Here is a 20,014-nt window from a genome sequence, read left to right as displayed (position 1 = left end):
TATATATATAATATTCCGCAGTCTTCAAACTCACTGTTTGCTGTTCTTTTCTGCTGCTTTTTATGGGCAGTCACGTCTCAGCCTGGCCTCTGGCACTCTACAATAGTGACAGGGTTTGCTGGAAATCTTTATATAGTTGTTGAGATGGCTTATGGTGTCTTTGTAGATGGAGCTATACCCTGCTGAGAGCCTTATTAATCAGGCTAAAATTAGAAATCGAGGCAAAATAAAGGCCATCAATGTCTAGCCTTTCTTTAATGTTTCTGATAAAACTGTGTAATTAGAGCGATCATTAAACAMCTCTGTGTCTGCGGTCTGAAACCACAGTTTTTTTTTTTTTTTGTCTGTCTGCCTTTCTTTTTCCCTGGTTGGTCTCCCTAAAAAAAGTGCCCCAGACAGGATATGAGCTCATAGCAGAAAATGCATCCTGCATAAATTTCTGACGTCACGGGCCAGCAGTGGTCTACATCAGGGATGTTTTGAACGACAGAGGGCGACGAGGATTGTATTCTGGACCTCGCTCTCAACCCAAAATACAGAGGGTTCTTTGATCTGTGTTGAGGGAGGGGAAAAAAACCCATTCTTGCAAAAAAATTGCCTCTGTGCTGTACTTTGACTGGACTTCAAGTGCTGACACAAAGGCTGCTCTGCTGAGCTCTTTGTCTGACGGATGTTTTCCTTTCCTGAGGTGAATGTAGCACCCAGTCACTTTTCCGTCTTTTCCGAGCTGCTCACGCTTCACTTGGCTGCAGATGAGCGGGAAGAACAACCTTCATTAAGCTTCACACAGCACCTGCACCGACTCCCTAGAAAACCCTGCGTGGTTCTCAGCCCAATGTCAACTCAAGTGTATCCTCCCCTCAACGCTGGTGGCTCCGTCCTGGATGCCACTGCCCTAAAACCACAGGGTTTGTGCCATGGGGGCGTCTAGGAGGTCAACCGAAATTGAAGAGTAGATTAAGACGGAGATGTGAGAGAGAAATTAAGAGAGCAAAGGCGGGGTTCACAACAGGCCAGCGGTTTCCCGGGATGTGGGAGAGGATGTGTGGATTATTCCCAGCAACAAAAGCTATTAGCCCCTGGAAGGACTTCAGAGACTGGTGCTATTTAATCTAGAGATTGGGAGGTATGTGGGCCCCAGTTGCTGGGCTCAAGCCAAGTGCGGTTTTTGTGCAGTGCCCTAGTGAAAACAGCAGGAGTGGAGGGGCTTTGAGGGGAGCTGTGGCAAGAAGGTATAAAGCTGTTGCAGACGGCACACACACAGAGGGGCCACAGAGGCAAAGCGAAGGGGAGGAATCACAGCAGCGTGAAGTTTTTATTCGGAGATACGTGAGGGAGGGCAGGAAACTGAAGATTAAGAAGTCAAGTAAGGGCATGTGTGCGTTCAAGGGTTGTGCCACAAATACCGTGCACCCACAAGTTGTTCTTTTTCCACAGACTCYCAAAGAAAACAAAACTTACGCAAGTTCACAGGATTGTAACAAGCTCTCTTTTTTTTATTCCTCTTCCTCCAAACAAATCAAGCAAGAATATCAAAGCGCTGATGTGTTACATCTCCCCACGCTATCAGTAAAACTTTTAAGGCACGTAGCAGCCAGTAAGGGAAAGACAGAAAAACAAACTAGAGTAAATCATTGATTGAAGAGTACCAAGAAGGAATGACGTGGAGACTGACTTGTTTTCAAAGAGCACAACTCTGGGGAATCCCTTTATAGTTGATTCTGTAGCCCCTTTGTATAAAAACCCATTGTTGGGAATGTTTGAAGGATGGGAATGATGTAAACTGAAACCCAAAATACAATGAGTTGGCACAGAGTTGTCTTTGTCAGACTGCCCACTGTTTTCTGAGCATCATATGTAGTAATTATGTGTTTGTGTGCTGAATTGTACAGTTCTGTCTTTACTTTTATGTGCCATTAGCTCATACTGTTTCTTTCCTTTTTTGAAAGCGTAATCTCTTAATCGCATCGAGATCACGTCATTTGGGTCTGACTGGGAGTGACAGGAAGGGCACGGCATTTCCTCTCTCTCTTTGAAGCTGAGGTCTGTGCGTCCCAAAGTGCTGGCTGGACATGCAGGACTAATCTGAGATCACTGTGTACCCAAATGAAGACATGRCTAACATCCATGAAAGAGTGGTGGTTTCCCCACAGGCACTGCAATAGGTCTCTAAGTGGTGTGGGTGATGTGTGTTTTTGTCTTGCTTCGCTACAGTCGGGCAGATTTCTGTGCTTGTGTTTGCACTCTGTAAATGTGTGTTTTTTAATATTGATCTAAAGATAGGTATTTATCATGGTTGCATGATGTCAGACAAATGCAACACAGAYTGTTTAAGACTTGGTCTCTGTGCCAGATAACTCTTGTTGCTTTTGGAGGTTTTTCATGYGAATAAGTGGAGGCTGATGCACACCACTTGAAAGGGGAATTGCATAAACCTACAAACGCCCAACATTGTGCAAAGGTTTTGAGCCATCCCAATTTACAGTATTTTTAAGTGGTCTTAATAGTTCTTCATGTTTTCTGACAGTCTTTCAAAGTCTTATTTAATTTTTTTGGACTTTAGCTACTTTTTCACTTGTTTTCAGTTCAATACTTGACTATTTTCAGAATTAATGTTTTGTTTTGTTATTAAGTAACTGAACTCTAGTCTATGAATCATTCAAGCAAGATAAAAAAATCTCAGTGTGTGGACCAGTGTTCTGTTGACATAAGACAATGTTGCAACAGCTTAATACAAAGATACAAATAGTTTTTAGTTTTTGTTTTTTGGCTGCTGACTTATCAGATGTGGCCTCATCAGATCACCTGCCCCCCAAGTTCATTTTCCACTGACACTCTACTGGTTAATAACACTGGAGGCAGTTGTCAATTTGGGCCTAGACCAATTTGCAGGTTTGTGTTCCTGACATAAACCTCACCTTCTACGTGGGCTTGGACTAGAACAGGGCTATTCAACTAAATTGCTCCGAGGGCCACAGTTACTGTAGGCCAACAGCTCAGGGGCCGAACATCCAGCAATTAAAGTCATTATGTAAATAAACCAAGTATTAAAAGATCTGTTACCTTTTGAAATAGTTTATTTTGCTGCATTTAATCATACATATAACATACAGAACCCTATAAAATTAGTGATAGTTAAACAGTATCAAAATTAACACATTATACCTCCTGTTTGACACAAATATTATTTTGACATCTCTGTCTTGCCAAATTTTTACACAAATTTTATTTTTACTTTTTTAATTTTGTATTCAACTGCTTGTAGTTTTAACTGTCTTGAGTGTGTGTAGAAATGGTTTTTACCAGCTTATAGCCATGATTCTGACGTTTATGTAGATAACAAACATGTCTATGTTTAACTAAAAGACCTTTAGAGTAATTAAAGTAGAAAACCGGGGGTTTGGGCTGAAGAGATGAATGAACCAACTGGCGGGCCGGATGTGGCCCGCGGGCCGCCAGTTGAATAGCCCTGGACTAGAAGAACATAGAAGGTTCACTTCCAATGGCTGGTTTAATGTATTACTATTTCTTGATTTAAATAAATAAATATGACCAAAGATGACAGAGTTTGAGAGTATTTTAGCACCAACAAGTTGGTTCCTATAAAGCTGTTGGCTGAAAATTCTTGACAACCTTCGGTTGATCATCATAATTCAGTAAAGCTGATTCATAAAGACCATTTTAAAAGATTACAAATTCAAATTTAATGGACAAACTGTAAAATACAAAGAAATTATAGGTGGTTTACTATTTTTTTTCAGTATTGTACATTTGTAAATTATGTCTCAAAATCTGRAATTGTTGTTTCTTTAGCTTGATCTTGAAAACTCATTGTTCAAAGACTTTTTTGTGAGGTTGGTAAACTTTTCCAGCTTTATACATTTTTCTTTTCTTGTATAACTTTTCTGATCTTGTTTTTTTCCCTTAAGTCTTATTTAAAGCAGCTGCCTAGAAAGAAAAGAGGATTAAGTTGTTGAACTCCTACTTCGACTTGTGTTAGAGACCAAACTGTGTAGTTGTGAATCTGTCACAGACACAGGTAAAAATTATGACCAGTAAATGCCTCTTGACCTCTTTTAGGTGGCGCAAGAGGATTTTCAGCCTGACTTAAGTTGATTGCACTGTTTGTTTATGGGCTAGCAGGAAGTTGCATTAACCATTGGTCCCAGTTGGGAGGAAGTAGGGAGCAAGAGTGTCGGGGGAGTTATTACCCCGTAGGATAATCCACTGCTGTTCTGGAGCTTTTTAGTTTACCACCTGAGGCGTTTGTCATTTTTTATTGGCCGAGAGCAAGGGTTTGTATGTAGAAACCAAGTAGAAATTACCACAGTTTGTGATTTATCAGATGCTTTTATCCAAAGTGACTTACAGCTGATGAAATCACAGCAGATAAGGATATGTGAGCCTATGAGGGGGTGTTCAGTAATTTGTCCAAGGACGCTTGGGCATAGCAGAGCTGGGGATTGAACCGCTCTCATCCTTTAAGGCGATCACACTCTATCATTGAGCAACATCACTACATACTGTAGCAATAGTATGGCTTACTGGAGAACACCTGAGGTTGTGTCAAAAAGGTTGGCTTGGGGTTTGTTGTCCAGGGCTCCAACCTACTGTACCATGAATGAAATGATAAAAACAACAAAACCTGTATCCAACCTTTACATTAAAATGACACATTTTAATCTTTAATTTATGTTTAAAATGTGACTGAAAAACCTTAAATTATGTCTCATTGAGTTATGACATCTTCTTTATTAATTATCTTCTCCTGTGAGTAAATATTTCCCCAATCTTCCGCTGTCTGTCTTCCCCTCTTCCCTCCGATGTCTCTGTGGATTTCTCGGCTTTTTGCACTCCTCTCCAGTTTGATCTGCAAAGTAACCTTAGAAGTGTGTGACACAGACCCGCTCTTTCAGGAGGCAGTTGGGGAGTTCAGGGCAGCATATGGGGTGTTGGATTTTCTGGCACGGAGGACAGCTGTTAATCAAATAGTCGAAAATGAGGTGTTTCTTTCTTCCCACCTTGAGTGGATCTCCCTTTTGACCTTAGCCACACAAAAGGTCCTGGGGAGTTACAAAAAAACAGTACATGCATGCCTGCACATGGACACAAGGAGTGGGAGCAATGTGTTTGCTTTTTAAGTGATTGCAGTTAGTTAAGACTTTGCAGTTGAACTTCTCTTTTCCTTTTCCGTTGTTCCTCTGACTTCCTGTAGAAAGCACACAGGAAAGCTCCAAACCCCACAAGGAGAGGTCACTACTATCCATCTCCTCTTGCTTCCTTGTCTCTTTCTTTTTTTTTTTCTTGGTCAGACCATCTTATGTATTCTTAATGAAGATAGCAGGATGCCGTTTACCAAGTGTTTTGTTATTGTAGGAGCATTCCTTTTTGGTTATCTCTGGCTTTACCTTTCCCTCCCCGTCAGCAGAAGTTTACCTTGTACTGAAAGTGTTATTTATTTCTTTTTCTACTGCTTGGGAGGAGAGAATTGCACATTTTTGTTTTATTTCTCCACTGGAATACTAAATTAAAAGTACCTCTCTGATAATATTTAGGACTATGATGTATTAAGTACTTTTGTTCTGTAACTYTCAGTGCCACATTAGGGTTGCAACAACGAATCGATAAAATCAAGTGTTGGCAACAAATTTCATTATCGATTTGTTGTGTCGGGCGATTTTATGATGGTATTAATTTAATGATTAAGCTTTAAGTTTTAATTTACTGACAATGTCTGAGTGAAGACACATGCCTTAACTAAAACAAGGCATTTATTGAAGTATTGTAATAAGCAGCTGTCTTGATTAAAGGTATTCTTAACATGATCGTCACTGGCATGAGACTGTCCATGGTCAAAGATACAGACTTCACCATAATAGTTCACACTTTAATTTCAGGCTACACTGTTACCTCAGGAACACATTTTATAAAGCTTGTGGAGAGAAAATATGAAGACTGTCTATATTTTTGTGTACATTCATTTTTTAAAGCTATTTGACAAATATTTACTTATTTATATATTACAATTTAATATTATATTAACAGAATTCTCTAACAGCAACCTGTTGTTTGTGTGGTTTGCTATGCCCAAATTTTCTATTTTGGAAAAAAGAGGTCAAAATTTAAAATGTTTTTTGTTTGTTTGTTTCCCAATTCATTGATTATTCGAAAAAATAATCGAATGATTTATCGATTATTATAGTAATTTTTGCAGCCCTACCTCAGATATCAGTGATTACTGAAGTGGTGTTTTAAAGCCTTTTTCAGATGAGAACATCATGGTAACAGATGATGTAAAGTAATATTTATATATTCTAAACTAACATGGACACACTTTGCCGTGACTCTGAATTAAAGGCTCTGATAATACAGGCTTGTCACTGCACACCCATTGAACCAACAGGACATGTTCGGTGAATGGATGGATAGATGCACTCTGTGGAGAATTGGAAGCTGCTGGTTTTTGCAGACGTTCTGGCATATGTGATGGTAGACKCTAATTGCTGGGGCTAATTTTATTTTTCTCTCGAAAACCAGACATTTTACATAACCGTAGGGCATTTGACAAAATGAGACATTTGAAACAAATGCTGTAAAATATTRTCTGGTAATGCTTCAGCCTCAGGGAACCTTTTCAGTTTTGTCAGAATTTGACCTAAGTGACAATGTTTTACATGAATATATACAGAAAATTACCCCAAAAGCTCTAATAATAGTAACTAATTAAATTTTGCTTGTGTATATAGTGTGTTAATTTGTTAATTTTAGTAGTATCTCTGCACCAGCTGATAGCATTTATTGTGACAGAAGCATTTTTAATCAATGCTGTCTGTCTATTCAACCATCCCTCCGTGCATATTCTCTACACTTCTGATTTGGGCTGTACAATATATCACGAAAATATTGATATAAAAAATAATCCGCYTGTGTAATATACATATCGCAATGGACTGCTTGGAATGCAATAATAGTTAACAAATGTATTTYAAGTGTTTTGAAGTTGTGGGTTCCCATGGGTCATTGAAATCCTTGAAAGTTTGTGAATTTGAAAAAATATTTCAAGGCCCTGGAAAGTTTTTTGAAAACAGCCAAAAATTACACTTGTCCTTGAAAGTCTGAATGTCTTTTGGGGATTGAAATTCTCCATCCACATGACTGATTTTTATCATGTTTTAAAAAAATAAATTAGAAAATTAAATTAAAAAAACTTACACCTCACTATGTTTTCTAACTATTGTGTCACAACTATAAAATATAATTTAATTCCAGTAATGTTTAGAATGACTCAGACTGTTTGCAAACAAATACTTTCTCCCAAATAGTCAAATTGTAACTTTTCTCCCTGTTCATTATGAGTGAGAATCTGTCATCATTTCTCATTAGTCGTTAACATTTTCTAGTAAGCTCTTGAGAAGTGTCTGTATTAAAAACCTTTAACCCACACTGTAACCATCCTCGGCATATTTTTGTCTTCAAAAGGCCGACAGCCCAGTCAGGTGGCAGCCTTAAACCTCTGTGCAGGAGACAGCTCTTCTCACTGGCTAATTTCACTTCGATCTCGCAATCATCCATCTTTCCATTCTGTCAAACACTTCTCTTCATATATCCTCACCGCACTGAGCCGTCACACTTTCCACCTCCTCCCTGTCTCATTCTCTCACATTACATAAGAGAGGGAAAATATTTTTTTCTTATTTAGGGTCTTTTTTATTACCCTACAGGCACGAAAATGCCTCAAATTATTATCCTTTGAAATAGATTTGTTCTGTCCTTTTTATTGAGGCGATAGCAGAAGCCAAAACGGGGCTCTGAGCGCTGTGAGGTGAGGGATGGGGTTTGCATGCAAATGGCTACAGTGACACAGGAATGTGTGCTTTGAGAAATAAATGCCAAGTCTACATCTTCCTTAYGCTGATTGACAGGCTCGTTGGAGCCAAAAATGCACGCACTGACAGCATTAAATGACAGTATTAAGACACACCTTTTCAAATGTCATATTGAAACAAACTGAAGATCTGTATTCATGTGTTCCTTTGTTTTGCTTATTTCTCTTTACCAAATGCTGCATGCTCAAGTTAGGTCTTTGAAGTCTGCATGTTTCTCTGCAGTTTCATTCATTAAAATATTTTTGTCTGGTTTTCCATATGACAGCACCTTGGATTGTTTAATCCTCAGGAAAAGACGGTCCATAAATCTGTTCTCACTTCTCAGACGATTTCACAACAAAAACAGATTTCTCTCAAAGTATTTGGGTGTGTCTGGGGATACATGCAGCTTCATTATCACCTCTCTCAAGAAGATATTTACAGACTTTGGTTGTCATTGTATTCAAGAATAGGTTCTCAACAGTCCAACCTTGTAATGCACAACAAAGTGTCAGTTTCTCCATACTTCATGAGCCGAGTCACCTCCTTGCCCCTGGTGATCTCTGTTATCTTCTCTGGGTTTTATTTTCAGGCTCTGATGCGATGAGGTGTGTGTGTGTGGGTGGGGCAGCTCTCTACGGGCCCACCGTGCATGTGATCAGGCCCTACATGGCATGGCATTTGGCCTGGTCCCTGTCTGGGGAACAGAGAGCTGATCTGCAGCCAGTCTGGAATGCCAGACATTTGAAGTCAGACTTATTAAAAGAGAACGAAGGGTGGTAGGAGTTTGGTCAAACTGGCTCCTGTGTCTAAAATAGCCCACGGACTCTGTCCAAGTGGGAGAGAAACAAGACAAAGCCTATTCCCGTAATCTGTGAAAGGCCAAACACAAAATCTCTTTGTGAGCTGAAAAGAATAYACAAGTTATATGTTTTATGTTCGCGTTGGTTCTGTTGCAAGCCTGTAACCCAAAATTTTGTGACCTGGAATAAGTCGGAATCATCAGCATTGGCCCAATTACTGGAAACTGTGTGCGCTGGCTTCCTCAAGAAACATGAGCTCATTTGTCCGAATGGTGGTGCTGTAATTAAGACACATCATACGTCAAGTTAACTTAAAATTCGACACACGTCTCCAGTTTAATACGCTCTAAAATCCACAGCTTGGGCACTAAAGACATGTCTTTTTTTATGGCAGCACCTTTAACTCATTGACCTTTTGTACAGTCATCATAAATTGGAGTTTCCGGTGTGTGTGTAGAAAAAGTTTCACAGTTCATATGGGGCACTGTAAATGTTATAAACACTTATAGTTTTTGGGATTAAATTACCTGTGATTAGATATACAAGTTCTGAGAGGAAGTATTCTATATTGATGTAAAATCTGACATAGGGGTCCTCAACAAAATTTTGTTAATGATGAACACATGGATCTTTTGAAAAAAATAGTACAATGTATTGACTTTGATAAACAAAAATAAGTTAATCTGCTCTCTATTCAACTCTTAATTAGGTACAGTTTATTTAGTTTTTTTTTCCATGCATGAATATCAGTTTTTTATACTGTATAACATGGTGGGACTTACTCAGTTATGTAATAAACTAGACACCGCATAGTAGTAACACAATGACCCCCGCACGCACAAATGCACCAGAACTCAGAAGTDRTTATTCCTAATAAATGTCATGCTACTAGGTGCATCCCAAATTTGTAGTGGTTTGGGTGGGGGTCTTTTTTATTTGTMGGGGAGGGGGGCACTGATTGGTAGGCCTGATGGATTGCCCATCATCAGAGCTAAACGACAAAAGAAATCTGAAGCTCCTATGTTTAATAGCTTTTGAGCAACAACCATTTTGTATGTCCAGACACCCGTTTTTCAGATGAATTGGGGGTCCGAGCGGGGGTGGGGGTGGGGGCACTGATTGGTGGACCTGATGGATAGAGCTTCATCAGAGCTAAACAACCAAAAAAATCTTAAGCTCCTATGTTTAATAGTTTTTGAGCAATAAGCATACCCTTTTTTCAGATAAATTGGTGGGGGGGGGGGGGGGGGGGGGGCTGATTGGTAGGCCTGATGGATAGAGCTTCATCAGAGCTAAACAACAAAAGAAATCTGAAGCTTCTATGTTGAACAGTTTCTGAGTTAGAAGCATTTTTGCATGTCCATACACCCCCACTTTGAAAGGAGCCCCCTCCTCAAATATGGGGTCTATTGTAAAACCGTTGGCTGGCGCAGTGTAGGTCAGTCTCATCTATAGCCCTACCAAATTTCATGTTGACCGGTGCTGCCGTTTTTGTGCTACGGTTGACCAAAAATCTCCAGAGGAAAAAAAACAGTACGYAAACAAAATGACTCCCGCTTACGCTTCACGTGAGGGGGTCATAATTAGAAAGATTATGTCAATGAAATGGGGTTAATGAAAGACAGCAGAACAACTTAGCAGTATAGATGCTATAAATCATGAAAACTTAGTTCAAACAAGATATGTGAATATTTTCATTTTTTTAATGTTTTCATATTCAACTAAAGAAAAATGACATTGAATTAATGTGCTGAAGTTTATAAAAATTTGTCCTCTGGTTTAAAAGAATTGGAGTTGTTTTTTGGGTGTTAAGCTTTCAAATCATGCCAAAGACTTTTATTTAAAAAAGTCCCCCAGCTTTTAATATACTGTAACATTAAAGGTCTACTTCAAACCCAACATTTTGATAAGGAATGAAATGATAAAAAATAATAATAACCTATTCTGAAGGAGTGTATCTCAAGCCTTCTTGCAGCTATTCTAATCCCACTCTGCACTAAACTTCTTTGTACAAATCCTAATGGATTGAAATACAAAAAATGCTGCGTTCAGCTATATTTTGTGTTTGTTGTCTTGCATGGTTYGTTTGTAGACTTTTCTACTGCTCTGTCCTAAAAGTGTTTGCCTGTTTCTGGGTATGCAGTTATTTGACAACAGCGTCTGTTTCATTCTGGTTCAGTCTGTGAATAGTAAACACACCAGGGAGACGACCCAGGTGTGGTTGAGATGACCATGCACTTTGAGAGAGAAACTGATCACACATTTTATCAGAATAAAAAAAACCTCTCAATTTCCCCTACTGGATTCTCTGGGGTTTTTTCTCCATAAATTGTTATCGGAACATCTTTTTATTCACTACAGTGTTATGTTAATTTTCAGTCGTATTTAACAAATCTTTCTTATTCTTACACTCTGATTTACACTTACAGTATACACACTCTGCCCTCATCATCTTTTTTCCTCATTCTCCTCTCATGGGGCTCTTTTTGTTGTTGTCCCAGCTATGGCCTGAGCTGGGTTGCGGATGTCAATTACAGGACTATGATAGGGCTTGTGCTGCATTATGCATGGAAGTGTCCCGCTGGGGGAAAAATGGCCTACAGCCAGTAATGAAGGAATGAGGGATGAATAATGGATGGAGAGATGGAGAAGCAAGACACTACTGCAATCTGTTTCTCACTAAATTGAAGATTTGCCCTAGCTCACACCTCTGACGCTCAGGGCCAGGCTACACTTGGTGATTCAGAGTCATGAAGTTGTAATGTTCGAAAGCACAAGAGGCTTTTTAATCGGTTTTTCATTTTGCGTGTGAAAACCCATTGGGGTTCTGCCATCCAAAGTGGTACCCCTACGAAGGTATTTATCTATGAATTTATGTTCAACCAGCCGCGTTGTGATCAGTTAAGTTTACCAGGACATGAATTCATTGCTCTTTTGGCCTTATGGCTAACGTGTATTGTGTGTTTTTACTGTGTTTARGCAGCTTTGTCTCTGAGCTTTAAAAGACAACAGACGAAGGCAATCTACAGTAGATCAAATTGCATGAGACACGAATCAATGTTTCCCATCCAAACAAGAGACAGGAAGTGGACATTTCATTCTTCAAAGGAAAAGAACTACATGTTCGTCTTGATTACAACCTAATGGCAGTTTGTTCCACCACTTGTAGTAATTAAAAAAAAGTTTTAGAGCCCAGGTAAGCAAACACACGCCTGGGCCAATAGGAACATTCATTTATTAAGCATAGCTTTATTAAAGTAGACTTATCATGCTTTTAAATCATTTTTTCACATTTAAATCATTCAGTTGAGGTATATATGAAGTGGAACTCCAATGCTTTGGTCTGAATTCCTACTGTAACTCCACAAGCCCCTCTTTCACCTCTTTTTTTGAGGTGAGTCTCAAAAAGAAACTCGTTTTGATGCTTTCTCTTTAAATGCAAATGAGACACATCACACCTTGCTCCCCCTCCATCTTCCAGAGTGGTTCACTGTGGTTTGATAGCAGAGACATGACTATATAGCAGCACATAAACTTTTTATTTACAAATGAATTAAAAGATGTCAACAGAGAAGACTGATCCATCCAGCCTCACATGTTGGAGCCAGAATCTGACCCAGAGAAAGGAGAATGAAGATGACCAGATTGTAGTTGGTAAGTCCAGACCTTATTTAGAAGTTCTGTCGCAAATACTGAGACGTAATAGTTCAGAAAACTTCATAAGGAATAGAGAAAACTTAATGAGTTGAAAAATATGACTCCCTTTAAAGAGAGTTTATGTAACGTCATGATTATGCACAGAGTAATGGGCGGGGCTTAAGGTCAGAATCTGATTCCAAAATTACAACATGACAACTTCCATAATCTGGGTCCTGCTGGCTTCAACTCCCAGTAATGACAGAAGGTGGGGGATCCCTGCTATAAACTTGTGGTATAACCATAAAATGTGTAACTGCCTGCAGTGTAACTACTACATTCAGACTAGCCATTAGCTCATCCGACTGAATTAAACTCTAGTTCTCCAAATGGCGGTCCTTCAAAGCGTGATTTTCAGCAGGTAAGATATAAATTATTCATAACCATTAATCAGAACCTCACTTCAAAAGATCTGAAGTGTCCCTTTAAGGTTTTATGATTGATGTGGCCATTTCGAATTGGTCGTCATCCCCCTTCAACCCACACACACATTTTAGATCAGTTATTAGGTTATATAATAATGAAAGATAAAGAAAAGATACTCCCAGCGACGGGGACTACATATGCATGGATCTGTAGAGTCTTGTCATGCATGTACCCCTCACAGTTCCCTAATGTCAGCCAATGTCAGTCAGTGTATCAGCGAACGTGAAAGATGCTGTTGTTATTCATCACCACTATGGTGGGATGACACTATTTGTCACTGTAGTGATGGATTCCGTCTCCCTCAGAGGAACATGTGCAAGCGCCGTCTCTGAAAAGCTGTCTTTGTGTTTCACGCTCACTACCTCACACACACACACACAGAGACGCACACACAGAGACGCACACACGGAGACGCACACACAGAGACGCACACAAACACGGTGCTGAAACTGACAACAAAGAGGAGCCTATTTAATTGTGGGGGGGCGAAGATTAGGCTACAAAGAAACTTATAAGGCTAATGTTAGCATCTTATGCTCCACTGAGAGCCTTTGTTTGAATAATCAGGATAAAACATGGAATTAGAGTTGAGATACTGTCTCAGAAATAAAGCCCATAAGACCCCATTCTGTGAGGTTGACATGTTCCTAAATAACAGAGGGCCACGTCCTTTTTATCTGATGTAGCAATCCTCAGGGAAATAAAGCGTAGTGGTGTTGCTCAGATATCCGATTTTGTTTTCCCTAAAAATAGAGCCAAACTAACCCATGTCTACTCTTTGTTTTTCCTCATAATCAACTTATCTTGTCACTGTAATTGGGTTATGGTGAGGGAAAAATTAACTCCTCTGGTAATTTGAGATGCTAATCTTCCCTTGATGACATCAAGTCATTTTATAGTCATTGTAATTAATCAATAGAAAGAGTGCGTGAGGCTCATTTTAGCTTGTGGGAATAAACTGTTGATGCATCAGGCAAGTTAATTGTAGCTGTCTCAGGAATTTGAACTAATTTACATGACTTTTTAAAAGGGGGTCTACATAGCCTACAACTCGAAGATGCTCACTACTAAAACTGAAGTTAAATCTTTTGTAAAACAGACACAGCTTTAAGATATTTGTCACAAGACCAAGGTGGTAAATCTCTTTTTTTACTTGGGACTTAAGTTCGCCATAAATTCTCCCTGACATGTTGTGTCAGTGGTTGTCAGGACATTTAAGATCTAAAGAGTGTGAAAAGATCTCTAGACAATTCAGTGTTTTATATGGATTAGGAGAAAAAAAAGGCCATTCATCCGCGCCTCTGCGACCCTTTTTCCTCATTCTTTCATTGAATAATGGCCTCCCTCTCACACATAGGTGGCCCTAACCCCCTCAGGGTACTTGGCTTGTTACAGGAAAGAAAAACAACAAGAAAACTCCTGAAAAAGTCTCCAGCCATGACCTTGACTTTGATAGGGGTTTAAGATTGGTCGTTCTCTTTTAGCACTTAACAGGAAAGTACTAACACCGTTCAAAAATGTGTGTTGGATCTTTTATTGCTATAAATTCTTTATTATTAATTCAGGCCACTAATGTGTAACCTGTGGTTATTTATTTGGTGAGTTTCCAACTTTAGGTTTGATTGTAAAGKTATTAAGTCTGTTCGATATCTTTAAAATGATGAAACCAGACTAGTTAGTTCCTGACTTTTTGTTTTGTGTAAACTAAATGACATTCAAGTGAAAAACCAGCAAATGCATGGATTGTCCAGACAGACTAGTCCAGACATACTGTARGTTTGCCAAAGGATAAACTGTATTCAGATTCTAGATCCATGAACTTTTATTTAAGGTCATTGGGTCAAAGTTTTACCTACAGTCACTAAACTCGCCTCTTGCTCATTGTAAGTTCTGAATTTTCAGCTTGTTGGTACAAACAACTGCAAAGTTGTTGGGTTTCCAGTATAACGTGGTAAAGTATACGTAGTAAAGGACTGTCTGCGTCTCAGCCAAATTACACAAAATCTGTCAAGACAAGCTTCATGAAGCATGATAAAAAAGGTGGAGCATGTGCTATGGAAGAAGCCATTAAATGCTAAGCTCATGTCTGGATCATCGAGAGCTGTCAGTCAGCCTTTTCAATGGTCACGCCCTCTGTCACAGTGCCGAAATCACAGCTTAATTTTACACAGTTTTTAATCATTTATCCTTCAAAAAGTCTGAGGTTTGTCCATCTAAACATCCATTTTTATTAAAAACTGCAAAAATCGTCTTTGTAGATTATATATTTTTAGTAGAGAGAGACTAGAAGTACCCTAAATAGTTGAATTCATACCTTTTGGATTTTTATAATGTGTGTATTTAAAGGTAAGAAATGTGAATGCAGTATCTTCCACCAAAGCTATTGTAGCAGCTATTCAAAAAATGAGGAGTGGCACTGTGCTTTTCTCTGCAGTTTTTGCTGCAGGGAGGCATTTACCAGTGAAAATTGTTCTCCTGTCAGACCTAAAATTTACTTTCTTCATCGAGAGTAAAAAATATATGTATTTTCACCACTGTGGAACATATTTACTGGCATTATTTTTACTTTAATGTCGTTTATCCTTCACAGCCCCCATATCATTTTCCTGTCCCAGAGTGTGTTGTGTCCTGGAAGTACTGGTTTTGGAGTGGGAAGCCTGTCTCTGTGTGGGTCCAGGATTTGCCATGAGATTGCCCACTCTTGGTTCGGCCTGGTGATTGGAGCCAGAGACTGGACAGAGGAATGGATCAGCGAAGGCTTTGCTACCTGCCTGGAGGACATTATATGGGCTCAAGCACAACAAGTACATTTTCTTCACTGATGATCTTAGTTGTCTTCTTACCTGTTTTTTTTTTAGTTTGTTAAAAAAAGAAATACAAAATATATAAATAAAATACTACTTTAGACTTCTATATATTAACACATCTCACACAAAATATCACTAAAAAGATAAACTATCATTCAAGATGAGTATTTTCATAAGAAACAAGTCTCTACTACATAATCCAAACCTTGTGACCCAGATTTCTGAACAAGGATTATTGTCTTAGCCAAACTTCATAAGATCTTTGATCAGTCAAATGATACACTGCTCAAAAAAATAAAGGGAACACTACTGCTCAAAAAAAAAATAAAGGGAACACTTAAACAACGCATGCTAACTCCCGATCTTAATCAATGAAATATTCGCATTGAGTACTTTGTTCTGTACAGAGTTGAATGTGCTTCACAAAAGTTTGATTTACTTGGACTTAGCGTGCGTTGTTTGCGTTCCCTTTATTTTTTTGAGCAGTAGTGTTCCCTTTATTTTTTTGAGCAGTGTATATTTAATTATGCAAAACTGCAAAACATGTAGGTCTATTGACCTCTACAGTGGACGATAAGTTGAACTTATTCAGAGAACTGTGTGAAATTTGTGCATAACAGTTTTGATGAATGTGATTTTTAGGTGCATAATAAACCATGAGGCCACTGCAACCTTTACAGTCACACAGGTTCAGAAAGACTCCGCATATTAACTATGGAGCCGTGGTTTAGTTTTCCAGTCATAAAGCTTATCTCACATGGACAGAAAGAGAGTGGACTCATCTTTTGTGGTCGGACAAGGCCACGTTTCAGCTTTCTTTTTGGAAAAATGGATAGTTGGGTTCATGCGTGCCAAAGAAAGAAAAGAGCATCCAGCTTGTTGTCAGTGGGAAAGCCAGGGTCTGGGATGTTACAACAGTGCATCAGTTCCAATAAAGTGGGTGACTTGCATAAATTGATGCTGAGGCCTTTACTGGAAATTTGATAACCCTAAAACTTWTATTGAGTTGGTGTCCTTTCTTGGAAGGTCCGAAGTTGCTGCGGCCGGATAATGTCAGACTTCAGTCTGCACAACTTGGATAAAAGCAAAGTGCTTGTTTTTTGTTGGCCTACCTGCAGTCTCTCCTGTGTCTTGGGAGAAAAGACAAATAATTCAGACTGAAAGTTGAGCAGCTAGAATGTTTAGTAAAAAAAAATGTTTCTCCTCAAGATTATGATAAATAATATTTATAGTAACTAAGATGAGGAGAAAATGTAAGAAATGTAATATTGGCTTGTATTATCTTAATATTTTAAAGTTGTTCAGTGAAGAAACAAAAAATCAATTTTTGTGTCACAGATAGAAATGTTTTATTTTTTCATAAACTTTCAATCTTTTTTGGAAATAGGGATTATACAGTATGTTCTTGCCGTCAACTGAAACGCAGTTTTATGTTTGTAATTATTTCACCCCGCGCTTCCACAACTGCTCCAGGATTTACACATTTTTGGTTTGGAATGCATCTGGTTCGTAGCTGCCAGCGACGGAGCTGCAGTAAATTCAAAACGTCGTCAAGTCCACAGTGAGAGAGTTTATAAAGACGTTAAAAAAAAAAAAAACAGACAAGGAACAAAAGTGAAAATTAGTGGAGCTGGCCAAGCAAAAGGAAAGGAATGTCCTTCGCCAACCGCAACATAAATCAGCAAACGTAAAACATACAGTTCTAAAAATCATAAAGGAGAGATAAAAGCTTCACATATAATGCTGATTGACATGTTTGTCTTCTGCTTAAACTCAGAGTATTTATTAGAGGAAGAAAAAACAAAACGATAAAGTGACAAAAGAGGAGGGTGTAGCACTGGTTTGTGTGAGTGGTTGCAACACTTCAGCTCTAATCCAAGAGTTGATGTGCATGTGAACCTAATCCCCCTAGTTGCATTCTCACATCTAGAATTACACACGTATTTATTCTGTTTAATCATTAAACCTTCCAGGTGAAATTTTGGCCCAGTCAGAGCCTGATGCAGAAAAAAAATCACACCTACATTAAGACAGATTCAGTGATATTTTTTAACAGATTTTTCCTCTCTTAATGAAATTCACATCATATATATATATATATATGGGTTTCTTTTCGCCATGATGCCTGTTATGGTTTTTGCTTCCCTCCAGCTCTCTTTTGAGGAGAGAACGGAACAATTTGACCTGAAGGCACTGCTGAGGTGGAGGCGACTTTCTGATGAGCTGCAGAACTCAAAAGAGGAGCTTCAGGTTCTCAGGTGTGTGCCTTTTATTTTCATTCTCATGCCTTCACTGTATCGTAAAAGTCAAACAGTGCTGGAGGAAAGCACTTTTATTTTACACTGTAATTATAGGATCCTTCTATCATTGCTCAACATATTTATAATTACACAAATAAATAAATCTTAAGATGTAGAAAAAAAAGCACAGTTGGGGTTGTGATTTGAAAAAAGTAAATAAATAAAAAATCCTTCATAAATCCTTTTTGCATGCAGACAGAAACATTAGTGTAAGCTGTACACATTCCAGACATACAGGTGTGGCAGGTGTGCTGCACTGTCATGTCTTTTAGAAAAGCTCAGCACACGAGGACAGCAGGCAGGCACAAACTCTTCATCCTACCCTGACAATGTTTGACCCACACCCTGTTTGTTTGATCCTGGGTGGGAGCACGCTGTCGTCAGGGGATTATATGTGTAAGATCCATCGAAGAGTTAACTCTTTCAGTCATGTGAATGCTCATGGTGAATTGAGCTGTCCTTTAAGTAAAAGCAGTTTATTGAACAAGRCCGCTTAGGAAAATGTGCATTATTCACTGGCGACTTAGTAATTATTTTAAAATTGTACCTTACTAACCAGTTTTTGTGATTGAGAATGAACGTGTGAAGCTCCTTCCATCACTAAACGCTGACAACACGTTGTGTAAACAATTTGGCTGTTGCTATGATGTTTGCCYTTTTCACACAGGAGCACTGGATAAAATGTGGAGAATGAGAGCAGAACTGGGTCAGGACTTTATGAATATGTTTTTAACAGTTGGAAATATTCTGGGTGAGATGCATTCTTATACCTGTAGAAATGTCTGAACTGGGGCTCAGGCAGAGCAGACAGAAAGCGAAGAAAAAAAAAATCTTTGGTTTGTTTACAGAAAAAAATAGAAATCAGTTTTTTCTTACCTGTCTACACCATTATATAATTGGCCATAACTGTATTTTTGTCAAGCCAGTGGAAAAGGATATATAGGTCAGCAAAAAACAAAATAAAAACACATTTTAAAACAGCTGAATTTGTTCGTTTCCCAGAGTTATTACTGGAAAATTGGCTGGGTGACATTYAAGGTAGACTGGAGCAAATGTTGCAGACTTTCGTGTACGTTTCAGTTCTGCAATGCATGAAAACAGATAATTTTGAAATGAGAAACTATGCTGGAGCTATAAGAGTGTCTGCCTGTCTTTGAGGCAGTCTATCAGGGTGTTCCCCTACAGGACAGACATATGTGTAGTTAGGAGTATCAAGGTTAGGTTTTTACTTTTCTTTAGTGTCAATTCAACAATGTAATTTTCTGTAACTCCACAAACATTACAATGGAATATGTTGCTTGGAAACAGAGTATTCTATCTAAAGAAAATATGTTAATGTCAAAAACAATTAAAAYCATTTTTTAATCCTCGCATTGCCTGCGAATCATGTTGAGGCGAAATAAAAGCTTTAATGTGTAAACACTGWATTGCTTGTTAGGTTTGTTTCTGGCTGCACTTATCAGGGCATTAAATGTTCTTTCATTTTATTTAAAGATATATCATGGTTATGGAGTGACTCGTAGCGTAGCAAAATAAATCAGTCTGTTTGTGTAATAGTGAAGGTTTGTAGTTTTTGAATTACTTCCTTGCACTTTCCAGAATAATGTATAATTTGAATTGTATTCTCCATATGTACCCATCAGAGAGAACCCCRCAAACCTTTAGGGTCATAGTGCACAGCAGACAGCTTTACAAGCAACATGCTCACAGGCATCCTGTTTTGTGGACAAACCATAAATGTCTAATTATTTACTTAGAATGAAATCATTTCCTCTGTAATTACTACCAAATTACTGTTAGTTCTTTCCAGGAAACTTTTGAAGAAAATTATAAAGACGTTAGAGGAAATTAACGTCGCAAAAATACATTTTGCTCTTAATTAAAATGTTAAAGGAAAAGCAGCTAAAGCATAACATTCCTACAACACAAGGCATTTTTTATTAACTTTTGTCTCCTTTGGACAAGAACATATTTTCATTTTTAGGGATGTTTGTGTTCATTTTACTCCTGTTTCAATTAAGAGAAGGTGTGATTTGTCTGTTTTTAAAGGGATCCATGATTAGTTGTAACATTAGACTTTATTTAATAAACATATATTTTAACTGTGAAATAAAGAC

General features: G+C 38.4%; 1 protein-coding gene across 6 annotated transcripts in view; it reads left to right on the top strand.

Moving 5' to 3' along the window:
* aopep (aminopeptidase O (putative)) overlaps positions 1-20,014 on the top strand; it is an 89,038-nt gene that overhangs the window by 11,793 nt on the left and 57,231 nt on the right. For all 6 annotated transcript variants that reach the window (XM_014002683.1, XM_014002682.1, XM_014002686.1 and 3 more), the window contains exons 7-8: positions 15,381-15,594; positions 17,749-17,855. In XM_014002683.1, coding sequence (XP_013858137.1) covers positions 15,381-15,594; positions 17,749-17,855 — 321 coding nt within the window. The remainder of the gene's footprint in view (positions 1-15,380; positions 15,595-17,748; positions 17,856-20,014) is intronic.

This window comes from Austrofundulus limnaeus, unplaced genomic scaffold, assembly GCF_001266775.1.
Source record: "Austrofundulus limnaeus strain Quisiro unplaced genomic scaffold, Austrofundulus_limnaeus-1.0 Scaffold14, whole genome shotgun sequence".
In the NCBI taxonomy this organism is placed as follows: Eukaryota; Metazoa; Chordata; class Actinopteri; order Cyprinodontiformes; family Rivulidae; genus Austrofundulus; species Austrofundulus limnaeus.
This window is presented reverse-complemented; position numbering and strand designations above follow the sequence as displayed.